The 22,798-nt window shown below is 37.7% G+C and overlaps 2 protein-coding genes and 1 long non-coding RNA gene across 9 annotated transcripts in view; 2 read left to right on the plus strand and 1 right to left on the minus strand.

Annotated features, from left to right (window-relative positions):
- The window catches only part of src (v-src avian sarcoma (Schmidt-Ruppin A-2) viral oncogene homolog), a 38,074-nt gene extending 27,837 nt beyond the window's left edge, over window positions 1-10,237 (plus strand). For 3 of the 5 annotated variants that reach the window (XM_024292185.2, XM_024292186.2, XM_036212873.1), the window contains 9 exons: window positions 1,574-1,600; window positions 2,751-2,854; window positions 5,051-5,200; window positions 5,283-5,438; window positions 6,208-6,387; window positions 6,537-6,613; window positions 6,691-6,844; window positions 8,620-8,751; window positions 8,838-10,237. In XM_024292185.2, coding sequence (XP_024147953.1) covers window positions 1,574-1,600; window positions 2,751-2,854; window positions 5,051-5,200; window positions 5,283-5,438; window positions 6,208-6,387; window positions 6,537-6,613; window positions 6,691-6,844; window positions 8,620-8,751; window positions 8,838-9,046 — 1,189 coding nt within the window. In that variant the 3' untranslated portion in view covers window positions 9,047-10,237. The remainder of the gene's footprint in view (window positions 1-1,573; window positions 1,601-2,750; window positions 2,855-5,050; window positions 5,201-5,282; window positions 5,439-6,207; window positions 6,388-6,536; window positions 6,614-6,690; window positions 6,845-8,619; window positions 8,752-8,837) is intronic. The other 2 variants (XM_024292187.2, XM_024292188.2) reach the window with 1 other exon arrangement.
- LOC112158708 lies at window positions 1,416-21,136 on the minus strand. The gene is made up of 4 exons (XR_002921349.2): window positions 21,033-21,136; window positions 14,750-14,879; window positions 2,717-2,826; window positions 1,416-1,635 (listed from the first exon to the last, which is right to left on the minus strand). It is a non-coding gene; the product is annotated as an uncharacterized LOC112158708 (long non-coding RNA).
- mical1 (microtubule associated monooxygenase, calponin and LIM domain containing 1) overlaps window positions 14,084-22,798 on the plus strand; it is a 30,945-nt gene continuing 22,230 nt past the window's right edge. For 2 of the 3 annotated variants that reach the window (XM_024292181.2, XM_024292184.2), the window contains exons 1-3: window positions 14,084-14,299; window positions 14,635-14,696; window positions 21,272-21,567. In XM_024292181.2, the coding sequence (XP_024147949.1) occupies window positions 21,310-21,567 (258 nt within the window). In that variant the 5' untranslated portion in view covers window positions 14,084-14,299; window positions 14,635-14,696; window positions 21,272-21,309. The remainder of the gene's footprint in view (window positions 14,300-14,634; window positions 14,697-21,271; window positions 21,568-22,798) is intronic. The other variant, XM_024292183.2, reaches the window with a different exon arrangement.

The following is a 22,798-nucleotide window of genomic DNA, read 5'->3' on the forward strand; positions in this document are numbered from 1 at the left end:
TTATATCAATTTCAAACATCTTCTTGGCGTAGTAGTTAAGCATTTTTTGTATTAAAATACAAATAAAAAACGACTTCAGCCTTAAAGTATGTGTGTTAAAATGGTAAATATTTTTTGAAAAGTGGGTTTAATTCTGGGAATGATTAAAATGCCTTAAATTTCCTTAAGTAGACGAGGAGACATAAAGTCACAAATGCCAAATGTTCTGCACAATAAAGCGCAACAGATTAAAAGTGTTTTGACGTCAGGAAGCACATCCAGAATTAATCCATATCTGGATTATAAAATATACTTTTAATTCTTGAAAAAGTTTCAGGTGTCCCTTAGAGTGCAGAAAATATGGTCATAAAAACGATGTATGTATTCAACTTAAGTAAAAATCCCAAAGTGTGCTAATTCTTTTGTCAAAAATAAATAAATTTAAAAAAAGACTTGAAGGATTTAATGACATCATAACCCTGTATTGTCCACTAAATTAATGAATTAACAAGAAAATGAGAACCGAGAACTTTTTTTAATCCTTTTGATAAAATTCACACCAAAAAAATAGATATATAATTTTTTAATGAGCCATAAAGTTTAGAAAATTAGTTAAACTTTTTCCCGCCAAAAGTGTTTTTTGAGGTTTAGTGGAAGCAGCCATTTTGAAATGAGCAGGAAAAGCCCTTCTACTGCCTCTAGTGGAACGATGATGAACTACAGGGCAGAAAACATGGACCAAGTTAAATATAAGGGTTTTTAAGGAAAAGTTTGGATTTTACTGATAGTGTTGAGGTCCCAGAAATCAACATACAGATGGTTAGAGGGTTACTTGATTAAAATCAGTGTTTTGAAAGAAATTGATTGAAGTAAACCCTTTTATGGTTTACAATGTCTAGGTTTTTTTTTAAAGCACACCTAAAAAAAGGTATTTTTTCGAACATAAATACAGTCATGATGAAGGACTGTAAAGCTAAACGTCGAAATAAATTATATGTTTTGATTGCAATTACTCATGATTTAAACTTTAGTTTGAATTAGTTGGAAAACATCCAAAATGAGTCTTAAAGATGAAATACAATGACTTTTTCTCCACATTACTCATTTTTGACTCACTGATATGGATCAGTCAGCAGTTATATCCCGGTTTTCTTCGCCGAAGATCATCTGTGTTGCTTTCCATGACTGCATGCACTGCGACTCTGCACGACGAGCTGCCAGCAGTCGCCCTGCAGCTCGCACGCCATGCAGAGCTGCTGCGTGTGCAGTGATGTGGAGCTGCACGGATGCTTCTGGGCTGGAAAACAGTCACTACCTTTGTGTCTTTTTTGCTGCAAGTTTTATTGAGGGAATCAAAGTAGAACACATTGTTAACTTTAGAATAAACAAACCAGTTTAGTTTTTTAGCAAGGCTAAATGATTGGCCGAAGGAGCAGCTAATTGTTTCCAAATACTTTTCCAAAAAGGCAAACATGTGTTCCCTCTGTGTAACATTTACTGCATGCTCATGCTGACCTGCTTGCTTACAGTAAACCTCACAAGCTGACCTTTTGTAACAACTTTATTTCTCACTCTCTGCCTCCTGCTCCTCCAGTGATCTCAAACTGACTCTAGACTCCAGGTAAGCAGCTGCTGCTCTGGAGGCATTAGCATGTTCTGGAAAAAACAAGAAACCAAGGGGTTTTTTAAAGTAAAAGGCCTAACACGTTCAGCTCCTGATTAATAGAGTTTTTGGAAAATGTGTTAATTTAGACTTTAGCGTGTTAAAGTCCCACTCCAAACTTCTTTTGATCTAATGTAAAAGCGTTTCTTGTGGTCTTTGGTCAAATTAAATAAAAATGTGTCATTTTCTAGAACATAGTTTCTGCAGAGCAGCAGGAGTTCCTTAGAAATTCAGCCCCCTCTTCCCGTCACCCCTCTGTTTACACGCTCTCCTGCTAGCTTACAGCCTCTCACTAGCTAACAGTAGCGGCTACATGGATGTAGTCGTCTGTAAATGCGTGAATCAGGATGGAGTGGAGCAGGGAGCTCAGCGTATTTTCTGCATCACAAATATACCTTTTTAAATCAGCCTTTTTTTCGTTTGCTCCTGATTTAAGACATTTTGAAGCAAGAAGTACCCAGAAATTAAATTTTAAGATTCTTTTTTTCTATATATGTCCTCCATCGTCAGAAAGAACATGTTGAAAACACCCAAAACGCTGTTTTCATTGGAGTGGGTCTTTAAGGGAATGTGTTGAGCGATTTAAAATGCTCAGGAAGTATTAACCCTAAATTCTTCGTATGGCTTGTTTGCATTCAGGAGCTGAGCAAATCCATTTGTTGGATAAAAGTAACTCTGGAGAACCCAAGAACTACTTTCATCTGGGCTTTTAAAGTTAATTTGACCTTTTTTGGGGGCGATTTTGGGCAGCAGCAATTAACATGAAAAAATGAAAAATGAAAAAAGGTTTTTAAATTAAAAAATGCATAAACATTTCCTTCCAAAGTCATGTAAAACACAGAATAATTAGGCTTTAAATTGTAGATTGGTTGAAAGGGAGTTGAAGGAAACATAAATAAATAGTAACATTTTAAAAAATAAATAACAGCAGGAACATTTGACCTTATGGGTTCTCCAGGGATAAAAGAGAAGTTTTTAGAGTTGCCACAAAACGGCCTTTTGAACGAAACTTTAAAAACCCTTGCATAGAAGTTTCTGAAAACTTTTGTTTTTTTAAAAACACATTTAACACACCTTATATGTTTGGTGTTTTTTTCTTCCTCTCCAGGTGGTACTTTGGCAAAATCACTCGCCGCGATTCCGAGAGGCTGCTGCTCAGCTTAGAGAACCGGAGAGGAACGTTCCTGGTGAGAGAGAGTGAGACCACCAAGGGTGAGCGCAGAAACTTTTACTTTACACCCTCTTAACGGAGAAGCAGGAAGTGGCTTCCTGTGACAACAAAACTTTCATTTATTTATCAAGTTATTACAGAAATCAAATTTCTGATTACAGTGAAACCAGATCAGTGTCGTTTTTATCTGCACTACTTCTGATCAGTGATTCCACAGTAATGTTACTTTCTCTTTTACTTTGAAAGAGTCATTCTATCCATCCTCATATTTCAGAAAACTGACACCTCGCACATTTTTGAGGGCGGTTTGAGATCCGTTTGCCTCCATCCTGTTAAAGAACGCTTACACAGCTGCACAAACAAGTTCTTTTCGGTTTCACTCCTGTTTGGGCTGCAGTGCTGATGCTGGTTATTTTATGGAAATTGAGGTTAAAACCATACAAATTCCTGCAGGATATCAAAAAAATGTTGGTGTCCTGTCATGGATAATTTCCTTTTATAACCTTTAAAAACTGCATTTTCCAAAAAAAAAAATAATCACATTATTGCAGCTACTTAGATTCTCAGGAAAGCTTTTCATTCATTATATTTTGTTATTTATTAAAGAATAATATCTTTTTTGTACTTAATTGTGTTCATTTGGTCATGTTTTAGGACCATTTTGCTTTAATGTGGTTTATTTACCATTCTTGTTTTTATAAGTGGAATAAAAAGTTCATTTTAGTCACTTCTCCAGCAGCTTGAATTATGACCCAATGCATTTCCAAATATAATTTAAAATTTGCATTCATATGACATAAGATTGCAGAAGCGAAGAGGATTTTCAAGTTTCAATTAACTTTAAAAACTTGCCAAAAGATGCTTTTTTGAAAAAAAATCTGTAATAGAAGAATATTTATTTATCTTTTATATAATAAATTGTTAAGGAAGGAAATACAAGTTGGTTAGTAAAGGAGACTTCAGTTCTGATTTTTCCGTCTACATTCAAACCACATTATCCTTTTTTTTTCCTACAAGGCTGACAAAACACACAATAAAGTTTGGAAACTTCTGAGATCATTTTGATTTGTGCTTGAAAAATTAGCCATGAAGGTTGTTGTTCCTCTGATGGAAAGGAAAGTTTGCGTCATCAAACGTTGGACCTTGTCTGTATTGATTTCACTCAAGCATCTAAAAATGGACTTTATGTAAAGTATTCTCAACAGAAAGAAGGAAAAACAAACAAAAAAGTCACATTTTTTAGTCATGCTGTGATGTAATTCCGTCCAGGTTAGTTCATTTGGGCCAAACTCAGTTTTTTAGCAGCCCATAAATGTCAAAAAGATTTAAATTTTAGGTGTAAATCTCCCACACTCAGTTTCCATTGGGATAACAGTAAAGAGAAATATTTAGAGAAATAGAAAAAAAACCTTCAGCAGAACCAGAAACGCTTTGAGCCACATTTTAACTGATACTAGCACTCTTTTTCTTTTTTTTTTCATTTCATGGGGACTAAACCAAATAAAATGCATGTTTATATATAAAAAAAGAAAATAAACCAAATTTCAAATGATTTTCTGTCATTTTTTGAGCCAGGCTTCGGGGATTTTTGTTATTTTTACCTTGAAAATGTGGAGAAAACGCTTAAAAAAAATCGAAACTGGGACGCTCTAAAGGGTTAAAGTGAAATGCAGCTTGAATGTGTGCATGATCCTTTCATTTGTTGTTCTCCTGGAGTTATGGAGACTTCCTCATTTGTTCTTTTTTTTATTGACCTGTAAAACGCTGAGACCTCCACACAGGAAGCTCAGTTTGAAATCTCGCTAAGACAGAAAAGCGGTGGAGAAGAAAGCTAACTCATGGCAGTAAAACCAGCCGCCCTGCTGCTCTTACAGAATCAGGCAGATGAGTGAGACGCCCGTGGGACCCGCGGGTCAATGGGACGGTCGTGTGTGTGTTGGGTGAGATGGGGTGAAGGCTCTGAATCAAGCGAGAAAAGGGTCAAGGTGGGAGAGGGAAAGCTTGTAGATGGGTGGGGAGGAGGAGGGGGGGGCAGAATTAGGTCAGAGAGAGATGAGGCGGAGGGCTGCACCACCACAGGCCACATCAGCCAGGATAAATATCAAAAGGAAGGAAGCGTGGCCTTGAGCAGCCTTTTTTTCTCTGCACCACTGCTCCCTCTGGTGGCAGGCTGAGGGCATTGTCACACACATATGCTTTCATTTTTACTGGAAGACATCCTTTTTCTCACCTTTTAGGTGCCTACTGTCTGTCGGTGCTGGACTACGACAACACCAAAGGGCTGAACGTGAAACACTACAAGATCAGGAAGCTGGACAGCGGAGGCTTCTACATCACCTCCCGCACTCAGTTCAGCACCCTGCAGCACCTCGTCAACCACTACCGCAGTGAGTCTTCATGCACACCCAGACGTTCTCGCCGCTTTCCCTGCAGCCCCTTTGAAGAACTGACCTCGTCCTCCCTCCACAGAGCACGCCGACGGACTGTGTCACAGTCTGACGGACATTTGTCCCGTACTGAAGCCTCAGACTCAGGGTCTGGCAAAGGATGCCTGGGAGATCCCCAGAGAGTCTCTGCATCTGGACGTCAAGCTCGGGCAGGGCTGTTTCGGAGAGGTCTGGATGGGTACGTCCTGTTTGGCTCTATTTCTTTAAACAAACGGCGGAGATGGAAAATCTATGGAGGAATTATGTGCATAAAAGTATATAATAAATGATGTTTAAGAGAGAAAAAATGTGGAATTTGAAAACTATTTTGATACTTTACAGTCACATAGATCAAGCACAATTCTATGACATCAAGTCTTTTATATATCGCAATAGAGCTGTGAAATGAAAAGCCTGGAGAAAGAATCGTGAAATTTGTAGCATTTCAGCACTAATCTTCTTCCAACTGTAACATGTACTAGTAAACAGCAGAAGAAGAAGAAGCTCCTCCCTCCTTGTCCCAACATATGCTAAAAGCGCGTTCAGAAATACACATTTACTGTGTTCTTGAATGTGTGTTATATTTCCAGTGTGAATGTAGCTTAAAAAAATTAAGTGTGAATTTGGTCATGTGACCCTTAGTCTGTTTCATAGACACATGAAAATCCATCATTCATGATGATTATACCTGATTCAACAAAAACTTTTTGAGTGAAGTTTAATTTAGTCTTTTAGAATAAACGCTTTTCAGAAACAGCATTTATTCTTCTTTTAGTGTTTAAGAACAGACAATCTGAACAGTGAGGATCACAAAGGCTGTTTATTTTTATTATAATGGTGAACTAGTTTAGGTTGGAGTTAATGACATCTCCTTTGTTTGTACATTAGGCCCCCTAGTGGTGAACTTACAGTGTTGCATACGTTGCTTTTCAAATGAGCTTCAATAAGGAAGTTCTCCCTCATTGCAGGAACGTGGAACGGTACGACACGAGTGGCCATCAAGACCCTGAAGCCGGGCACCATGTCCCCCGAGGCCTTTCTGCAGGAAGCTCAGGTCATGAAGAAACTCCGGCACGAAAAGCTGGTGCAGCTCTACGCCGTGGTGTCGGAGGAGCCCATCTACATCGTCACGGAGTACATGAGCCAAGGTAAGGTACAGGTTACACCTGTGTCCTCCCGTCTGTTTGTCATTTGCAGTCAATTTTAAATCCTCACAAGTCACAATTTATATTGAAAATGTCTGGACAAATCTGCTCCTCTGACTCTCGCTAACCGCAGCATCTGTCCCCGCTGACAGGCAGCCTCCTGGACTTCCTGAAAGGGGACATGGGTAAGATGCTCCGCCTCCCTCAGCTGGTGGACATGGCCTCCCAGGTCAGTGTGGATCATTTACCGCCTTCGCTTGCTCTGCTGTGTACGAGGCGTTCAAAGACGCGTTGCTTGTTGCTCAGATTGCTTCAGGGATGGCGTACGTGGAGAGGATGAACTACGTGCACAGAGACCTTCGGGCCGCTAACATCCTGGTGGGAGATAACCTGGTTTGCAAAGTGGCAGATTTTGGTCTGGCTCGCCTCATCGAGGATAATGAATACACGGCCAGACAAGGTAAGATCACGACTGGATACAGGCTACTGAAAACCATCCTGAGTGGAGGTACATTTGGTTTCCACACAATAGTTAAAGGTTCTGGCCTAAATACCAGAACAACAGAAACTCGGAACTCAGGTGGACAAACTTTAACTAAGGGAAAATTACCTTTAAAGTTTTATGATACAGAACATTTGGGCAAAGTGACCGGAACTACTTTTTAGGTGGGCATTATTGGTGTGGATGATCACTTTTTAATCCACACCAAGCAGCCAATCAGAATTGAGTTTTCACGTAGACCATAGGTCAGCAACCTTTAACAGTAAAAGAGCCATTTGGACTCGTTTTCTACTGATCAAAACCTTGAGGGAGCCACATAGATTTACTTATCCTTTAGGAAATTTGGATAATTCATTACTATTTAAAAATAAATACATAAATAAATAAATATGAATTATTCATATTTTTTGGCGCAATCGAAGGCAAAAATATAAAAGGAAACTAACATCTGTCAAAATATGATTTTTTTTTCTTCATTTTTACCTTTTACCTGAGTAGATGACAAATTAGCCAAAAAGCTAGCACATTGCTTAATTACTAAATAAACTCCAAAACAGACTACGTAAACTAAATTAGTCAAAAATGTTAGTCTGTTCCTAAAATAGAAGCTAAACTATAAATTACCCTAAAAAATCTCACTAGATAACAAATTAGCCAAAACTTTAGCTTATTGCAAAACTTTTTGCTAAACTCCATCAATTAGCATAGAAAACTCAGTAGAGGCCAAATTAGGCAAAAAAAAGCTAACTTGTTGCTCAATTATGAGCTAAACTCAAAAATAGCCGAAGATTCCTTATTAAACTAAATTACAAAAATTAAAAGCTTTAAAAAATTACTATTTTATTATTTTTCTTCAGCCAGAGAGCCACATGTGGCTCCGGAGCCGTAGTTTGCTGACCTCTGACCTAGACTATGGTATAATCCGGGTTATCCGTAGGAATGACCTCTGACCCTCAAATGTGTTGATGATGAACATTCCAGGATCTCTCTTTCATTTTAAATAGTTTGTCTTTCTGTCTCGCTTACAATATTATAAACTAATCGAATGATTATAAGGATAGAAACTGTTTGTTGGATCTCATTTAATGATTAGACTAAATGGATATTTCTTTACTAAAAGCATCTAGAAAACTACTTGTGGACTTTAGCTTCATCTTCTTCTTTTGCCGTTACTATGACAACCCGTTAGAAATGCGTTTCAAAAACCTTAAGGGCTAACACAACTGGACAGCAACCTCCGCCGTTGTGGGTGTCAACATCGCAGAGTGAGTTCGCCGTTCGCTGCGTCATGGCCTGAGCTCCAACGCTCTCGGCATCACGGAGAGCCAACGGTCACGTGGTCCGCTTCAACTCGCGTTCAAAAATGGGCGGGGCTTTAAAACTGGAGCTGCGGATTTTGGTGACGTGGGACTTAGACGGTTTAAAACAACAACAAAAAAAAAACAACTGTAATACCTCATTTCAACCTGCAGGGGGAAGCACATACACGGTTTTAGACTATAATTGCAGGAATTAAAGAAGTTTATTTTAAATTGTCAAAAAGTGGCAACAGACAGACTTTTAAAGCCACATTTGTAAAAGTCAACAGCCAAAAAAGTTTATTTAGTGTTTGGTTACCCTTTAAAAATAACAAAATTGAAGTACTAATAATTTATTTAATATTTATTTATTTCTTAAGCAGGTTAATGATAACTTTCTCGATTTCATACATTTTAAAAATAATTTTTCCACAGGAGCAAAGTTTCCCATCAAGTGGACGGCCCCTGAGGCGGCGCTCTACGGCCGCTTCACCATCAAGTCAGACGTCTGGTCATTCGGAATCCTGCTGACTGAACTGGCCACCAAAGGCAGAGTTCCTTATCCAGGTGGGATCCTTTCCTTCCTCCTCGATTAGACGCTCAAATGTGAGCCTGTTTTTGTGTAATCTTGCTACGTCGGCTTCATCTTCCAGGGATGGTGAACCGGGAGGTGTTGGACCAGGTGGACCGCGGCTACCGGATGCCGTGCCCGGCGGACTGTCCCGAGTCGCTTCACGATCTGATGCTGACCTGCTGGAGGAAAGAGGCGGAGGAGAGGCCCACCTTTGAGTACCTGCAGAGCTTTCTGGAGGACTACTTCACCTCCACAGAGCCTCAGTACCAGCCGGGAGAAAACCTGTAACCGGGCCGCAGCAGAACTCAAAAATCACATTTCCGTGTTGCTGTTTTCTGGTGAGCATACGGCTCATTCCTGCTCGTTGGAACGTCCCAACAGAAAACGCCTTGATGGTACGACCCAGAGGACTGCTGGAGAAACATGAGGAAGTCTTGTCCTGCTGAGAATAAAACCACACTGTCTTTGGATCATCGCTGGACCCGTTTGCTTCCATTTCTAATAATCAGATGTGACTCTGAACATCACTCACACTGTCTTCTTTCTACTGTCCTCGTACTGCGATCGAGGCTGCATGATGGGATGCTCCTTCACCCTGGATACAGTGGATGTTTCTGGGAACTTTTCCACTTTTTCTTTTTTTAGCCATCTTTGAAGCATTTTTCCACCATAAAAATCCCAATCTGGAGTCAGTAAAGTCTCACTGATCAGTCACACATAGTTTTGGGCGACATTCATCTCATAACCAAAGGGAGACAGTCTGTTTCTTTTGTCACTTCAGGTCAAAGCAAAACTAATTTTTGAAGGGGGGATGGCTGTGTTTTTAGGCCAATTAGGATAAATGTTTTGTATTAATCTGCACTAAAGTCTATTTTAATAACTTTCTAATACAATGTTTTATTCTTTAAAGGATCAGCCACTGTTTGGAGTTGCTGCAGCACCTGTTTCTCACCTGAGTGAGGAGTTTTTACAGCATTTAAACTAAAAACTGTCTGCTTCCAGCACTGACATTAACTAAGATAAAGAGGGTTTTTTTTATTTCTAAAAATTTGCTTTTTTTTTTATTTTTTTAAGTGGTGCACCTTTTGACTTTACACTGGAGTTTCCATGTTTTTGTGTGCACGCCATGCCTCCTTGTGGCCACCAGGGGGCAGACAACAAAGCATTTCTGCACACCTTAAGCTTGTGTAGCAAAAAAAAAAAAAATCTTGAAATTTACATGTAAATACTCCCAAAAATACTAATAGTTTGTACATATAGTCTTTATAATTTATTCCTTTTAACTCTTTTATTTTCTAGGTTTGATTTCCAGCTCCACTGTTCTGTTTGTGGTAATTTGACGGGTTTAATAGCAGCTGATTTCAAGGCAAATGTAAATTATAGAACACACTCTTGGTTACATGTTTCTTTCTTTGTGTGGATTTTATTTTGTGAATGACTGATGGAACTGGAGAGGGGGTGCTGCACCAAGTTTTCACACGTTTGTAGATATGTCTGCAGCCAACACTGCAATAGCTTAATCCTTTTTTTTAGGATATAATCCACTTGCTAGTGTGGATTAGAGGCTGAAAATTAAAGAGCGTACCATCATTTGGATCCTCCTTAGCCTGGATTTCATTATGCACTCCTGATTTCAATCAAACTGCAGCGTTTGCAGCCGTAGAAGGAGATTGATCACTGTGGACTCTGCCACCATGGCGGGTGGGGCGACACTCAAAAGGTCACGTAATCTGTATGCAGCCTTGCTTTTAAACTGAAAGAACATTTCCTGTGATTTTTCTGCACGTCTGGCTATGCAGATATTTTTAAACCTGTGATAATCCTATAAAAATGTACACTTTTCTATCATATTCAATGAGTATTTTTCTCATAAATGACTCTTTGTTAAATTCCTCTGTTGAAGTTTGAATAGCATTTGAATAAAATTTGTATATTCAAAAACTTCTGCTTGTTTTTCATGAACTGATATTTTGTTGTCTTACAGTTCATTAAGTTTTGGCCACAACAGCAGTTGTGATTTCTCTCTATTCTTTATTTTTCTGAAAATGAAATTTCTCAAGGATACCCCAGAGCGACACAGGATCGACCACATCACAGTGACCCTCCAGAAAGCTCTTGAAAATGAAGCAGTTTTTGGAATTTACATTAAAAGTAAAAAAATATATATGTTATTTGTGGTGCTGCTTTTCAGCTCTGCAAGATCTCCTCTGCAATTATCCTAAAAGTTTCAGGAATTTGGGAAAATTTAACTTTTACACTCTTATAGCTACACTGAGCAAAAACATAAAAACACTACACTTTTGTTTTTTCTCCCATTTGTTATTAGATGAACACAAAGATCTTGAACATTTTTCTACAAACACAAAATAACGATCTCTACACAGGTGTCCCATATCACGATGCTGATCGGACAACATGATTACCGCACAGGTGTGCCGCATCAAGATGCTGATCAGACAACAATGATTTTTGAACAGATGTGCCACACCAAGATGTTGATACGAGAGCAGGATAACTGCACAGAGAACATGATTACTGCACAGGTGTGCCATGTCACCATGCTGATTAGACAGCCTTATTATATCACAGGTGTATCTTATCTAGATGCTGATTAGACAATATGATTACTGTACAGGTGTGCCACATCAAAATGATGATTAGACAACAATGATTTTTGAACAGGTGTGCCACATCAAGATGCTGATCAGACAGCATGATTTCTGCACAGGTGTGCCATATCAAGATGCTGATTAGACAACAATGATTTTTGAACAGATGTGCCACACCAAGATGTTGATAAGAAAACAGGATTACTGCACAGGTGTGTCTTATCAAGATACTGATCAGAGAGCATGATTACTGCACAGGTGTTCCATATCAAGATGCTAATCAGACAGTATGATTGCTGCAAAGTTGTGTCATATCGAGATGCTGATTCGACAGCATGATCACTGTATAGGTGTGCCTTAAACTGGCAAAAATAAAATCCACTTTTATTGAAGTAAACTGGTCAGTATGTGGTGTGACTATTTTCCTCATGTCCTGCAACGCATCTCCTTTGCACAGAGTCGATCAGGTTGTCAATTTGTGCATGGCGGTGGTGGAGTTATGGCATGGGATGACCATACCATACGGTATGAGATACCATAATGAGATCTGGAGGCCATTGTTGTGCCATATATCCTAAGGCATCACCTCATGTTGCAGCATGATAACACATGGCTCCATGTTGCAAAGATCTGTACACATTTAGAAGCTGAAAACATCCCAGTTCTTGGATGGCGAGTATACTCGCAGGATATGTCCACCAATGAGCATGTTTGGGATGCTCTAGAGCTGTGTGTTCCAGTTCCTGCAGATGTCCAGCTACTTCACACAACCATTGAAGAAGAGTGGACCAATATTCTCCAATTGACAACCTGATCAACTCTGCACACCTGTGTAATAATCCTGCTGTTTTATTAGTATCTTGTGAGGTGGGATGGAGCAAAAACAAAAGTGTTACATTTATATATATATATATATATATATATATATATATATATATATATATATTTATAAAATGTCAAAAATAAATAAATAAATGAAACTCAACCATTTCCTTTTGGAAACATACACTTCTGTCCTCAGAAAGAATTCTTTAAAGACATTCCTGTGAGTTAAAACATGCAGGTGATAATTTGTGCTGTTTGTCCTGAACAAAGACAGCTGTCTGAAACCACAAAGAACAAACAACCAAAACTTCACACAGGAAAGTCAATCTAGGTAAAGGAAAAGAAAGAGCGCCCCAGTCAACCTTTTTGTAGAATTTGTGGCACTGATATGAAGTTAGCTTTGTTGCTAAAGGATTGTCCGTCTTTATGTGTAGAGAAAAAAATCTGTCTGAAGGAGATCTTGTACTTGTCAAAAGAATAGTCTGTCTGTAAAAAAGTTTTGTACCTGTAACAAGAAATTTGTGTTTCTGTAAATCTGTTTCATAACTGTAGAAAAAAATTGTCCGTCCGTAAACATTTTTTATTCTACGAGTACAAAATCTTTTTACAGACACATAAATCTCTAACCATAAGTACACAACTTTTTTACAGACAGACAAAAATAGCTACAAATCTAACTTCATACCTACTCTATCAGAGTCAGATTTACAAATATACGAATCCTTTAAACTTGTTAACTGCCGCTTGTATTTCATATTAGAATTTTTTGGTTCGAATTGTAACAAATGTATCGTGGTTCAAAGGTGAATGCTACAGACAGACTTTAAAAGACACCACAGAAGATGCTTACTCTCAGACACACACAGAAGGATCACAAATGTCTAACCTTTACTTGTAAATGAAGTTCATGTGTCTTTTTCTGGATGAAAAACTTTGTGATTTTGGCATCAAAGTCCTCTTTATCTTCCTTTAGCTTTAGAAGTCTCTCAGTCTCCCTGTTGGTCCATCCAACATTTATTTGTTCAAATTCTGACTAAAAGTCCAACTTTGAGACATTTTTTTATTAGTATCACCATTTTTGCAGTCATTCAAAGCGAAACAATAATGGACTCTTCCTGAACTTTATTAGCAACCGCTGAAGAACAAAGACGAGCTCATCTGAACTCTAAAGAAATGATAGATTTGATATACTTTCCCAATTATATGGATAGTGAGGACATGTAATAAATGTATCTGCAATGCATTAAATACTTAAATAAAAATTATGTGCTGTACAGGAAATACACACAATACAGAGATTTTCAGAATAAAAATCATTAGAATCATATGTGTAAATTGCATTTATGGCACAGATTAGTGGATACAAATTATTGGTTTATATCTCATTTTGGCAAGTGAGACCACACTTGTACAGCTAATACACGGTGGATAAGTCAACAAAAAAGAAAATAACTTAAGAAACAATTAAACTGAGTAGTAATAATTTGTGTCGTATTTTGCAATTTTTTAGTGGTTTCCTGTGTATTTTCTTCAAATTTAGAGGAAATTACTTTTTTAAACAATTGTGTCAGTTTTTAAACTTGTAGCCTACTTCATGTCAGAATGTATATTAGTTTAGTAAATTATCTCTTTATTTTCAGTATTTTTAAAATTATTTAATCTTAATTGTGTATTGTGCTTCCTTGTACACCAGATTATCTTTTTACAGTCAGAATGCTTCTATAAAATAAATACACAAATACTTTTGTGACATGTTTGTTCTTTTATGTAACCTTAAGTTGGTGTCAAGTTTCACTCTTTGATAATTATTTAACTAAACTTCCGTCTTAGCAAATGAAGACGAAACGAAAAAAAAATTTAAACTCCCTTTTGAACTGCTAGCAAACACCAGCCTTGTTGGTCACGTGCGCTCGCGCTCCTAGCTCGCGGCTGTCAGAAAGTGCCGGAAGAGACTTCCTTCTCTCTGCAGCAGTTCGAGCGCGCGCGCAGGTAAGCCTGCTCGCTCGCGCTCCCTTTCTACTCGCAGACAAAGGTGGGCAGAGAGAGCGTGAAAAGCGGGACAGAGCTCGACAAAGAGCCGCTTCCAGCAGCGCCTCGGAGCTGTAAGGTAACCGAAGCGAGTAGTTTGTGTGTTTGTTGTGAAGTTTGTGTCAACTGCGCTGCTTTAAATGCTGCTTTCAACAACAGCGTCACACTTTAAATGTGTCTCAGCGTGTGAAACCTGCAGCCTGTTCAGGCATTTATTTTTAAGCTTCATAACATTGTATTCTATACATGTGTTTGTATTTTGTTGGGTGAAAATGTTGTTTTTAATTTAACTATTTTATGTACGGTCTTGTGTATTATTTACATTTTCTCTTATTGTTCTAATGAAATAATGTTGCACATAAATTCCCCAAAATGACAAATATTTTGTTCTGTTTTCCTTCAACGTCGTTCCAGGATGAAGTTAAGGGTTTGAGTCCAGGATCAGCTGAGCTGGCACATCATCTCTAAGCCATAAGGTGGGTCAGAACTCCACCTGGAGAAGAAGGAGGAAAAAAATGGGTCACCTCACCTTGACTTTCTGCCACTTCCTGTTCCACCAGACTACAGCATTGCTGGTCTTCACTAATCCTCTGAACATACTGTTATCCCAACATTTCACAGATCTGCTCCTTCTTTGGCTCCTCTAGATCTCGCCGAGCCTGTTTGACGTGAAAAAGTGACAAGTTGTTTCAGAAAAAGATCAACCAGATGAGATATTTTTAGTTTGACAGCCTGTTTTATATTCACACTGGCAGCACCACCTCTGATTGTTCTGCTGATACTTTACTTGCAGTCCTAATCTGTTCATCTTCAAGTTCAAGATGTGACGATGCTATTGCAGAAACATCTCGATTGCTTAAATATAAATCCTCGGTTGCAATTTCTCTGACGGCTTTTCAAACGTTCAGTTGCTTCTCTCTGTTGCTAATTTTAGCTCCAACCGTAACGACTGAAGTGCACCAAACCAGAAGAGAAAGATGAATGTTTCTCTTCCTCTTGGGCTCCTTCAAGCTGAAATATTACCTGAGTTTCAGTGAAGAGCAACACATGAATGGTTATTATTATGCAAGGAAGGTATGCACGCACATGCAGTGACCTGTAAATATGACTGAGAGAAATGTGGTCAGGAGGAAGTGACATTACAGGAAATGTTCACCACTGTAGTTCAGACTGTGAAAAGTGGCCAAACGTTGAAAGGTGACTTTAGTAGTTTGTTTGAGCTGCTGTGAAATTTTACATAAATCTATATTTTTCCTCTTCAAGTCCCACTCCAATCATCTTATTGTCTATTTTAGTGTTCGCTGTGGTTTTTTAATTACAATTATGCAGTTTTTTTTAACCCAAATCAAAAACCTGTATTGTTTTCTAGGACATAGTTTCTGCTAAACACCAGTAGTTCATCACTATTGTGTTTTCATCCTCTCCTGCTAGCTTACAGCCCCTCACACCTCCAATCTAACATTATCAGTGCGATTAAAAACAGCGAGCAATATCGGAGCCATCCAGCCGTACAGTTTTGAACCAGCTCAGAGGTTTTTGTTATTTTGTTGTCTTACAATTCATTTAGTTTTGGCTACAACTGCAGTTACGATTTCCCTGTACGAAGAAAACGTAGATGTACATAGATCTGTTTGTCTGCAAGTGGATGATGCATCAGAATGGGGCGGAGCAGGAAGCTTGTCACCTGCCCAACGTATTTTCTATGCAAATACGATAATTTTCAAACCGCATTTTTCATCTACTTCTGGTACACACACATTTAAACAAAGACATTCAGTATCTTTTGAAGTAAAAGTCGTGTTTTTTTTTTGCATCGTTCAGCAGGGGGATTTTTTTTTTTTTAGAATAAATATCAATAACCACTAGATGGCACTGTAGGTGTTTGCATCATTATTTAGAAGTAATAGCAATGCAGAAGAAGTGCCTCATAGTGTTATGTTGGCCTTGACGAAATTGTTACAAAATGACACAGAGAGGATGAAGAATTCAGTTATTTGAAGTGATATAAAGAGTTTCTTGTAATCATGTTCTTTATGTTTATTTGAATAATTGTTAAAAACTGTAACTTATACTCCAGTGCAACTTATATATATTTTTTTCCTTCTGTATTATACTTTTTTTTTTGGTCTGCAACTTACACTCCAGAACGATTTATCGTTTGAGAATTGGGTTACTCAGAAATGCAATTTTAAGCTTAATTTTCTGTATATATGTACAGAAACATATATAAACATGTTAAAAACACCAAAAATACAGTTTTCATCCGATTGGACCCTTAAATATGATAATCCTTTGCTTGTAAAAGGATTCTTTGGAGCTTATCTGCATCATCCTCAACAGTTTTTAATAAAAAACGTAAAAAAAGTTAATTTTGATCTAAAAATGTCCTCCTAAAGTGAGGTTTCTAATGTGTCCTTGTTTCATTTTGTCTTCAAAGAAGACGATCCGTGGAGTTGAGAAAATTCCTCAAAGGCTTTTTTTTTTTTTTTTTCAAAGGTTGTTTCCAAATTAGACCTGCAGATTCTTGAAACTCAGCACACAGACGGGCGGTAGCGTGTGTTTACATTTGACCGGATGACAAAGTGTCAGATGATACCATCAGTTCTGTAAAATAGAGTTGCACAATATACCATCAGCCGTCTGCAGCAGGTTCACACTTGTTTCAACGCATTTGTTTTGTGGACGGATCATCTCCTCTGAGTTCTGCGCAGCAAAACCGAAACCTGAAGAGAGAGGTCCAATTTAACCTCGTTTCTCATGAGGTAAAAAATAAATAAACATTATTTTTATAAAATCTCTGGACTCAAAATGTACATGGGTTCATTTAGGTTATAATTAGACGTTCTAACATTTTAGTAAGTGGAGAGTTGCCCTCTTCAGAAGCCTTCCTCTAGTGGTGATTGTAGGAAGTGCAACATGCAAAACATCATTGTCAAAAAATTAAATGATAAACATTTTGACAGAATCTTTAGAAACCAGAATATAGATGGGTTCATTTTAGGGTTAAAGTTGTTTTTTTTTATTTACATTTGAGTAAACCTTCCCCTAGTGGTCATTGGAAGAATTGCAATCTTTTATGCTGCTTCATTTGTATGAAGTTAAATAACAGAGTAAGCTCAGTGTTGAATGGTTTACTGTATCATTTCTGCAGCAAATCACCAAAAGTAGATTATTTCTTTTAAGAGCAAAAACATCTTAATTAGAGATTATAAACCTCTTATATTGATGTTCTGCATTCATGTAGAACTTTAACTTCAGTGATGGAGGAGGTGCAGCTCGACCGAACCCGCCATAGATAACTAATGTGTTACTATGTGGAGCAGCGAGCCAGGAACCAAACAAACGACCCTCCCAGCCACACCTGCAACTCGAATGTCTTTTTTTTCTTATTTAAAAATATGTATTCATTTATCATTCAGACACTATATTTCTCATAAGTGATAAGTAAGTAAATGTGTGACCTCCGTAGTTCTGCCACAAACGCTTATTTTAATAGTAAACTAATCACAGGTTATTTTTTCAGAGTGGTAGACTAATTGGGTCGTGCACAAAGTGGATGTAAAGCACACAATTAAACCATCATTAGCTTTAAACTAACTAAAAATTTGATGTATAGCAATCCCTGCAATAATGCCTGTGTGCATGCTGGAAGCTGAATTTGGCTGCTAAAGATGCTAGTGACAGAAGCTGAAGATGCTGAAATGGATAGCTAAAACTGCTGAAGTTGATAGCTGAAATTGCTAAAGCTAACAGTTGGAAAAAGCTGAAGCTGATAGCCAACTAAAATTTTAGTTAAATGCCAAATTAGCCTAAAAAAGCAAAAAGCCTAAATCAGCCAAAATAGCTAACCTGGAGCTAAAATATTAGCTAAATTCCAAATGAGCATAAAAAAAGAGAAAAAAATACTAAATTAGCAAAAACAGCTAACATGTAGCTGAAGTTTTAGCTAAACTCCAAATAAGCCCCCAAAACAAAAAAAGCCTAAATTAGCCAAATCACCCAGCATGTGGCTATAATATTAGCTAAACTCCAATGGGCCTTAAAAATAATAATAATAATAAGTATCCAAAATATCTAGCCTGTGGTAGAAATATTAGCTAAACCAAAATAAAGCCCAAAAAACAAACAAACAAACAAACAAACAAAAAAAACACATAAATTAGCCAAAGCAATTAGCATGTAGCTAAAATATTAGCTAAATTCCAAATGAGCCTAAAAAAAGAAAAAATACTAAATTAGCCAAAACAGCTAACATGTAGCGGAAATATTAGCTAAACTCCAAATTAGCTAAAAAAAAACCGCTTAAATTAGCCAAAATAGCTAACATGTAGCTGAAATATTAGCTAAACTACAAATGAGCTTAAAAAATTCTTAAATTAGCCAAAATAGCTAGCCTGCAGCTATTAGCTAAACTCCAAAATAGCCTAAAAAAACCGTAATAAATATCAAAATAGTCCAAAAATCTAGCAGAATACCATCATAACTTTACTACACTCTGACTCTAAATAATATAAATTAACAACTAATCGACTATTAAATTAGTCGTCGACTATTTTAATAGTCGATAGTCGACTAATTCTGGCCTCATCGATTCCAGAATTAGGAAAATGCTGCTTTTCATCTGCAGGAAAGCCCCCAAATGAAAGGTGCAACAAAAAGACATTAATGAGTTTAAAGTTCACGTGAGTTTGCCCGATTAAGTAAAGAACATCAAAGATAAAGAGCTGCTTCTCTTCTGTTTAATCATCAGGAGTTCATGGTGGTAAACCTAATAAGGAAAAGAGTCTCACTTTTATAGTTCCTGCTCTTTGGAGCTTCATTAAACACTTAAAGCTTCTGATCCTTCTTAGGTGTTCTTTTTAACCTGACACTGGAATAGAGGCGTGTCCGTTTTTATTTGGTATTCTGGTTGTTTATCTAGTTTCTGTCATGTTCTTAACCCTTCAACACCAGAGCTCCAATGTTTATGTTCTTTGATTTGCTGTAACCGTTAACAGGATCGACGTCATTCCAATAGATTCTGAAGGAGAAAGGCGGCAGGAATCTACTGGGCATTTTGGGTCTTTTAGACAAAAAAATGAATCATATTAATTTATTCAGGTATTGTTTGCAGTGCTGTGACCAAAAAAAGTGTCATCATTCACACAATACGCCTCCCTCACTGTGCTTCACCTTTAGCCGATCAGAATTCACCAGACTTGATGGTATCAAGCTTGTGATTGGACGTCTTTTTGTTTGCATCACATGTACATATAAAGGCAAAGACACGACGGGAAGAGAAACTGAAGGTTTACCAGAAATCAATAATTAACTTCCTGATTGGTTTTATTTTATTTTACCAACATAATCTTGTTTGTAGTTTCAACCAATACTGCTACTATTCTCAGAACTGGTAGATTTTTAACATTTGTATCTGTATCCTTTACATGTCTAACATGGATCCTTGCTGTGACATAAATCCTATTCGTCCAAATTGGACAAGATTTCACACAGAGTTGGTAGAAATAACAAAGATGTTCAAATATTTTTTTTTTTTTTTTTTTTCTTTGTGCTAAAGTCAAGGCCCGGGGGCCGAATCCGGCCCTCCAGGTAATTACACCTGGCCCTCCAACTCATTTTATTTCATTATTATTATTGGCCCAATGTTGTCTTTTGCTTATTTTTAACTTGCATGATTTTACCAAAATACACATTTTATGGAGAGTAAAATATTGAAAGTTATTTGTGGTTTAAGTTGATTTATTCTGGAATAATATTCCTGCCTTATTATTATTCACAATTATGTTAAAAAGCTATAGTTTTAAAATTGGCATTCTGCTAGTTTTTTGGACTATTTTGGCGTTTACTAAGATTTTTTAGGCTGTTTTGGAGTTTAGCCCAATATTTCAGCTACATGCTAGCTGTTTTGGCTAATTTAGGCTTTTTTTCCATTTTGGAGTTTAGCTTACTTTTCAGCTACATGTTAGCTGTTTTTGGCTAATTTAGGCTTTTTAAAAGTTTTTATGTTGTTTTTAGTTTGGTCAATATTTAAATGTTAGCTGTTTTGGCTAATTTAGGCTACGTTTTTTTAGTGTTCCAGGCTTATTTGGCATTTATCTAATATTTTAGCTGGCCATCAGCTTCAGGATTTTCAACAATCAGTTTCAGGATTTTCAGCTATCACCTTCAACATTTTCAGCCAAAAATTTCAGCATCTTCAGCTATGATCACTAGCATCTTTAGCAGCCAATTTGAGCTTACAACATTCACACTAGATTTGTCATAAGTAATGTTGTAAATCTAGTTCATAATTATGTAAAAAAGTTAACAGTTTTTAAAATGTAGTTATAGTGTGTTCAATAAATGTTTATCCTGTTCGACCCGCGACCTGAGGTGCGTTTTAGATTTTGGCCCCTTTGTGTGATTGAGCTTGACACCCCTGATCTAAATGAATTAGGATTTGACAAAACCCACCTTCTTCATTTGAGGATTAAAACGGGAAAGAAAGGTGCACAGGAATGAATAATAATTAAAAAAAAATGACTGTCTTATAAATTGGAGCAAAAAGAGAAAGTTTTGGAGATAAAATAATCAGTTTACTGTGAAAAGATGTTCCATGGCTCGTGTTGATGATGAGTTTCTGAACACGGTTAGTTTCGGTTCTTGTTTTGAGGTGGTACTGAGTCCATTTTGGACCCGTAGCTTCTTTTCCTGAAAGACGGATGAGCTCACCTCATCAGCCGCGGATGAGAGTGACTCATCAGCTCGGGGCGGACTGCTCGGCACAAACAAGTCATAAAAGAAAAACACAGGAAACCACAAAAGCCACTTACCAGGAGTTGCTGGTGACGCAGCGGGCCAGGTGACCGGTCCACACACGAGTTCTATGACTATATTTAGGAGGCCTTGAACGGGAACTTCCTACTGCAGGAGGTGGAACTGCCGGCAGACACCTGTAAAAGTACAGAAAGCTGCAAAGACTTTGATCATTTACAGTCAACACACCCCTCAGGGAGGTTCAATCCAGGTGGGAGGTACTAACACCTTCATCTAACAGCTCCGTCCTCCACAGCTTACTGCCAAACTCTGAGGCCTCCTGGAGGAGACGACATGGCCAACCAGGAGTCCGCCAACGCTTCCCATGCGACGTTTGACCTTTTCATCCAAGCCAAGACGTGTCAGGAGGTGAAGCAGCACTTCAGCGAGCTCTGTGTGCAGCTGAAGCTCGACCCCAAAGACTACAGGACTTTCTACACCAAGTTAAAAGAGAGGCTGAACTACTGGAAGGCCAAAGCTCTGTGGAGCAAGCTGGACAAGAGAGCTTCACATGAAGATTACCAGCAAGGAAAGGCCTGCAGCAACAACAAGGTACTGTCCTTTTTTAAGTTTATTTTGAAGATGAGACTCAATGATTTAATCTTTAGGCTTTTCTTGTTTGATCACATTTGAAGACATTTTTCAGGAGAATCTTGTCACACCAGCATGAAATAAACTGTAAATGAATTAAGCACAGATGAAATCATGTGGAAGAACAGGTTCTGCAGTGACTGTGACAACTCCACACTTTCATTTTTAAAGACACGTCACTAAATTACTGATGGTTTGTCCATGAAAGTTCACATTTCTAGTGCTTTTTTTTAAGGATTGAGACTCTTGATCTTCATTCTAAATGATAAATCACAGCTTTCTGAGATTAAATGTTACAGCACAGTCAGTTTTCACTATAAGTGAAGCTTTCTATAATTGGCTCATTGGAAGATAACTGCACAAAAATATCATTGTTAGCATAGCTAATGTGGCCATGTGGAGCCCAAAGACTGAATGTGTCAGTAAAGCCGCTTTGATAAATCTATAACATAATAAAACAATTTTTGACTAAATTATGCATAAAATATAATTAAGGATTGTCTGAGTTGAGAGAGTTTATCAAACAACATCTAAACTGCATAAAGATTCATTCATTTTTATCTTTCATTTGTGCAAACGTCTTAACTTTAATCTGAACTTGTGTTTGCTGGCTGCTCTTCATGCCATCAGCTGCTTTCTGCACATCCTTGTTCACTCAGATCTTTGTTTTGCAGCATGTGGAGACGTCATCTTTTGTTTTGTATCGACCTGGTTTGAAACCAGTTTTTCAGGTCTGTAGGTTTATCTGGTCAGAGCTCATTAGACCTGACCTTTCCCTCAAAAGGAGGAAATAAATCACTGTTAATGCCCAGTTGATCCAGAAGACGTGGAAAAAGCGACTCCTGTTTGTGCACAGCTTTAATTTCGTAATGAGCCTCTAGTGGTTTTCTTATGAACTTGTCCTGTCTACAGTTTGAGCTTCAGTGTCAAGTTCCTGTTCATACAAAAAAAAGCACCAAGTTTAGGCGATTAAAGTCTCAACATTTCAGCTGTACTCACATTTCCCTTCTTTAAAGTATTTTTTGGGTAAATGCTCCTGAACATTCGTATTATATCAAACACAAATTGATAAACGGCCGCTAAAGAAAACAAACTTCACATCTTATTTTGCACAGTTTGGAGTTATTTCAATTACAAATTCCTCCTGTGTTCATGTACAGATGCATATCTGACAGTAATCATACATTTTCTT

This window comes from Oryzias melastigma, linkage group LG7, assembly GCF_002922805.2.
Source record: "Oryzias melastigma strain HK-1 linkage group LG7, ASM292280v2, whole genome shotgun sequence".
Classification (NCBI taxonomy): domain Eukaryota; kingdom Metazoa; phylum Chordata; class Actinopteri; order Beloniformes; family Adrianichthyidae; genus Oryzias; species Oryzias melastigma.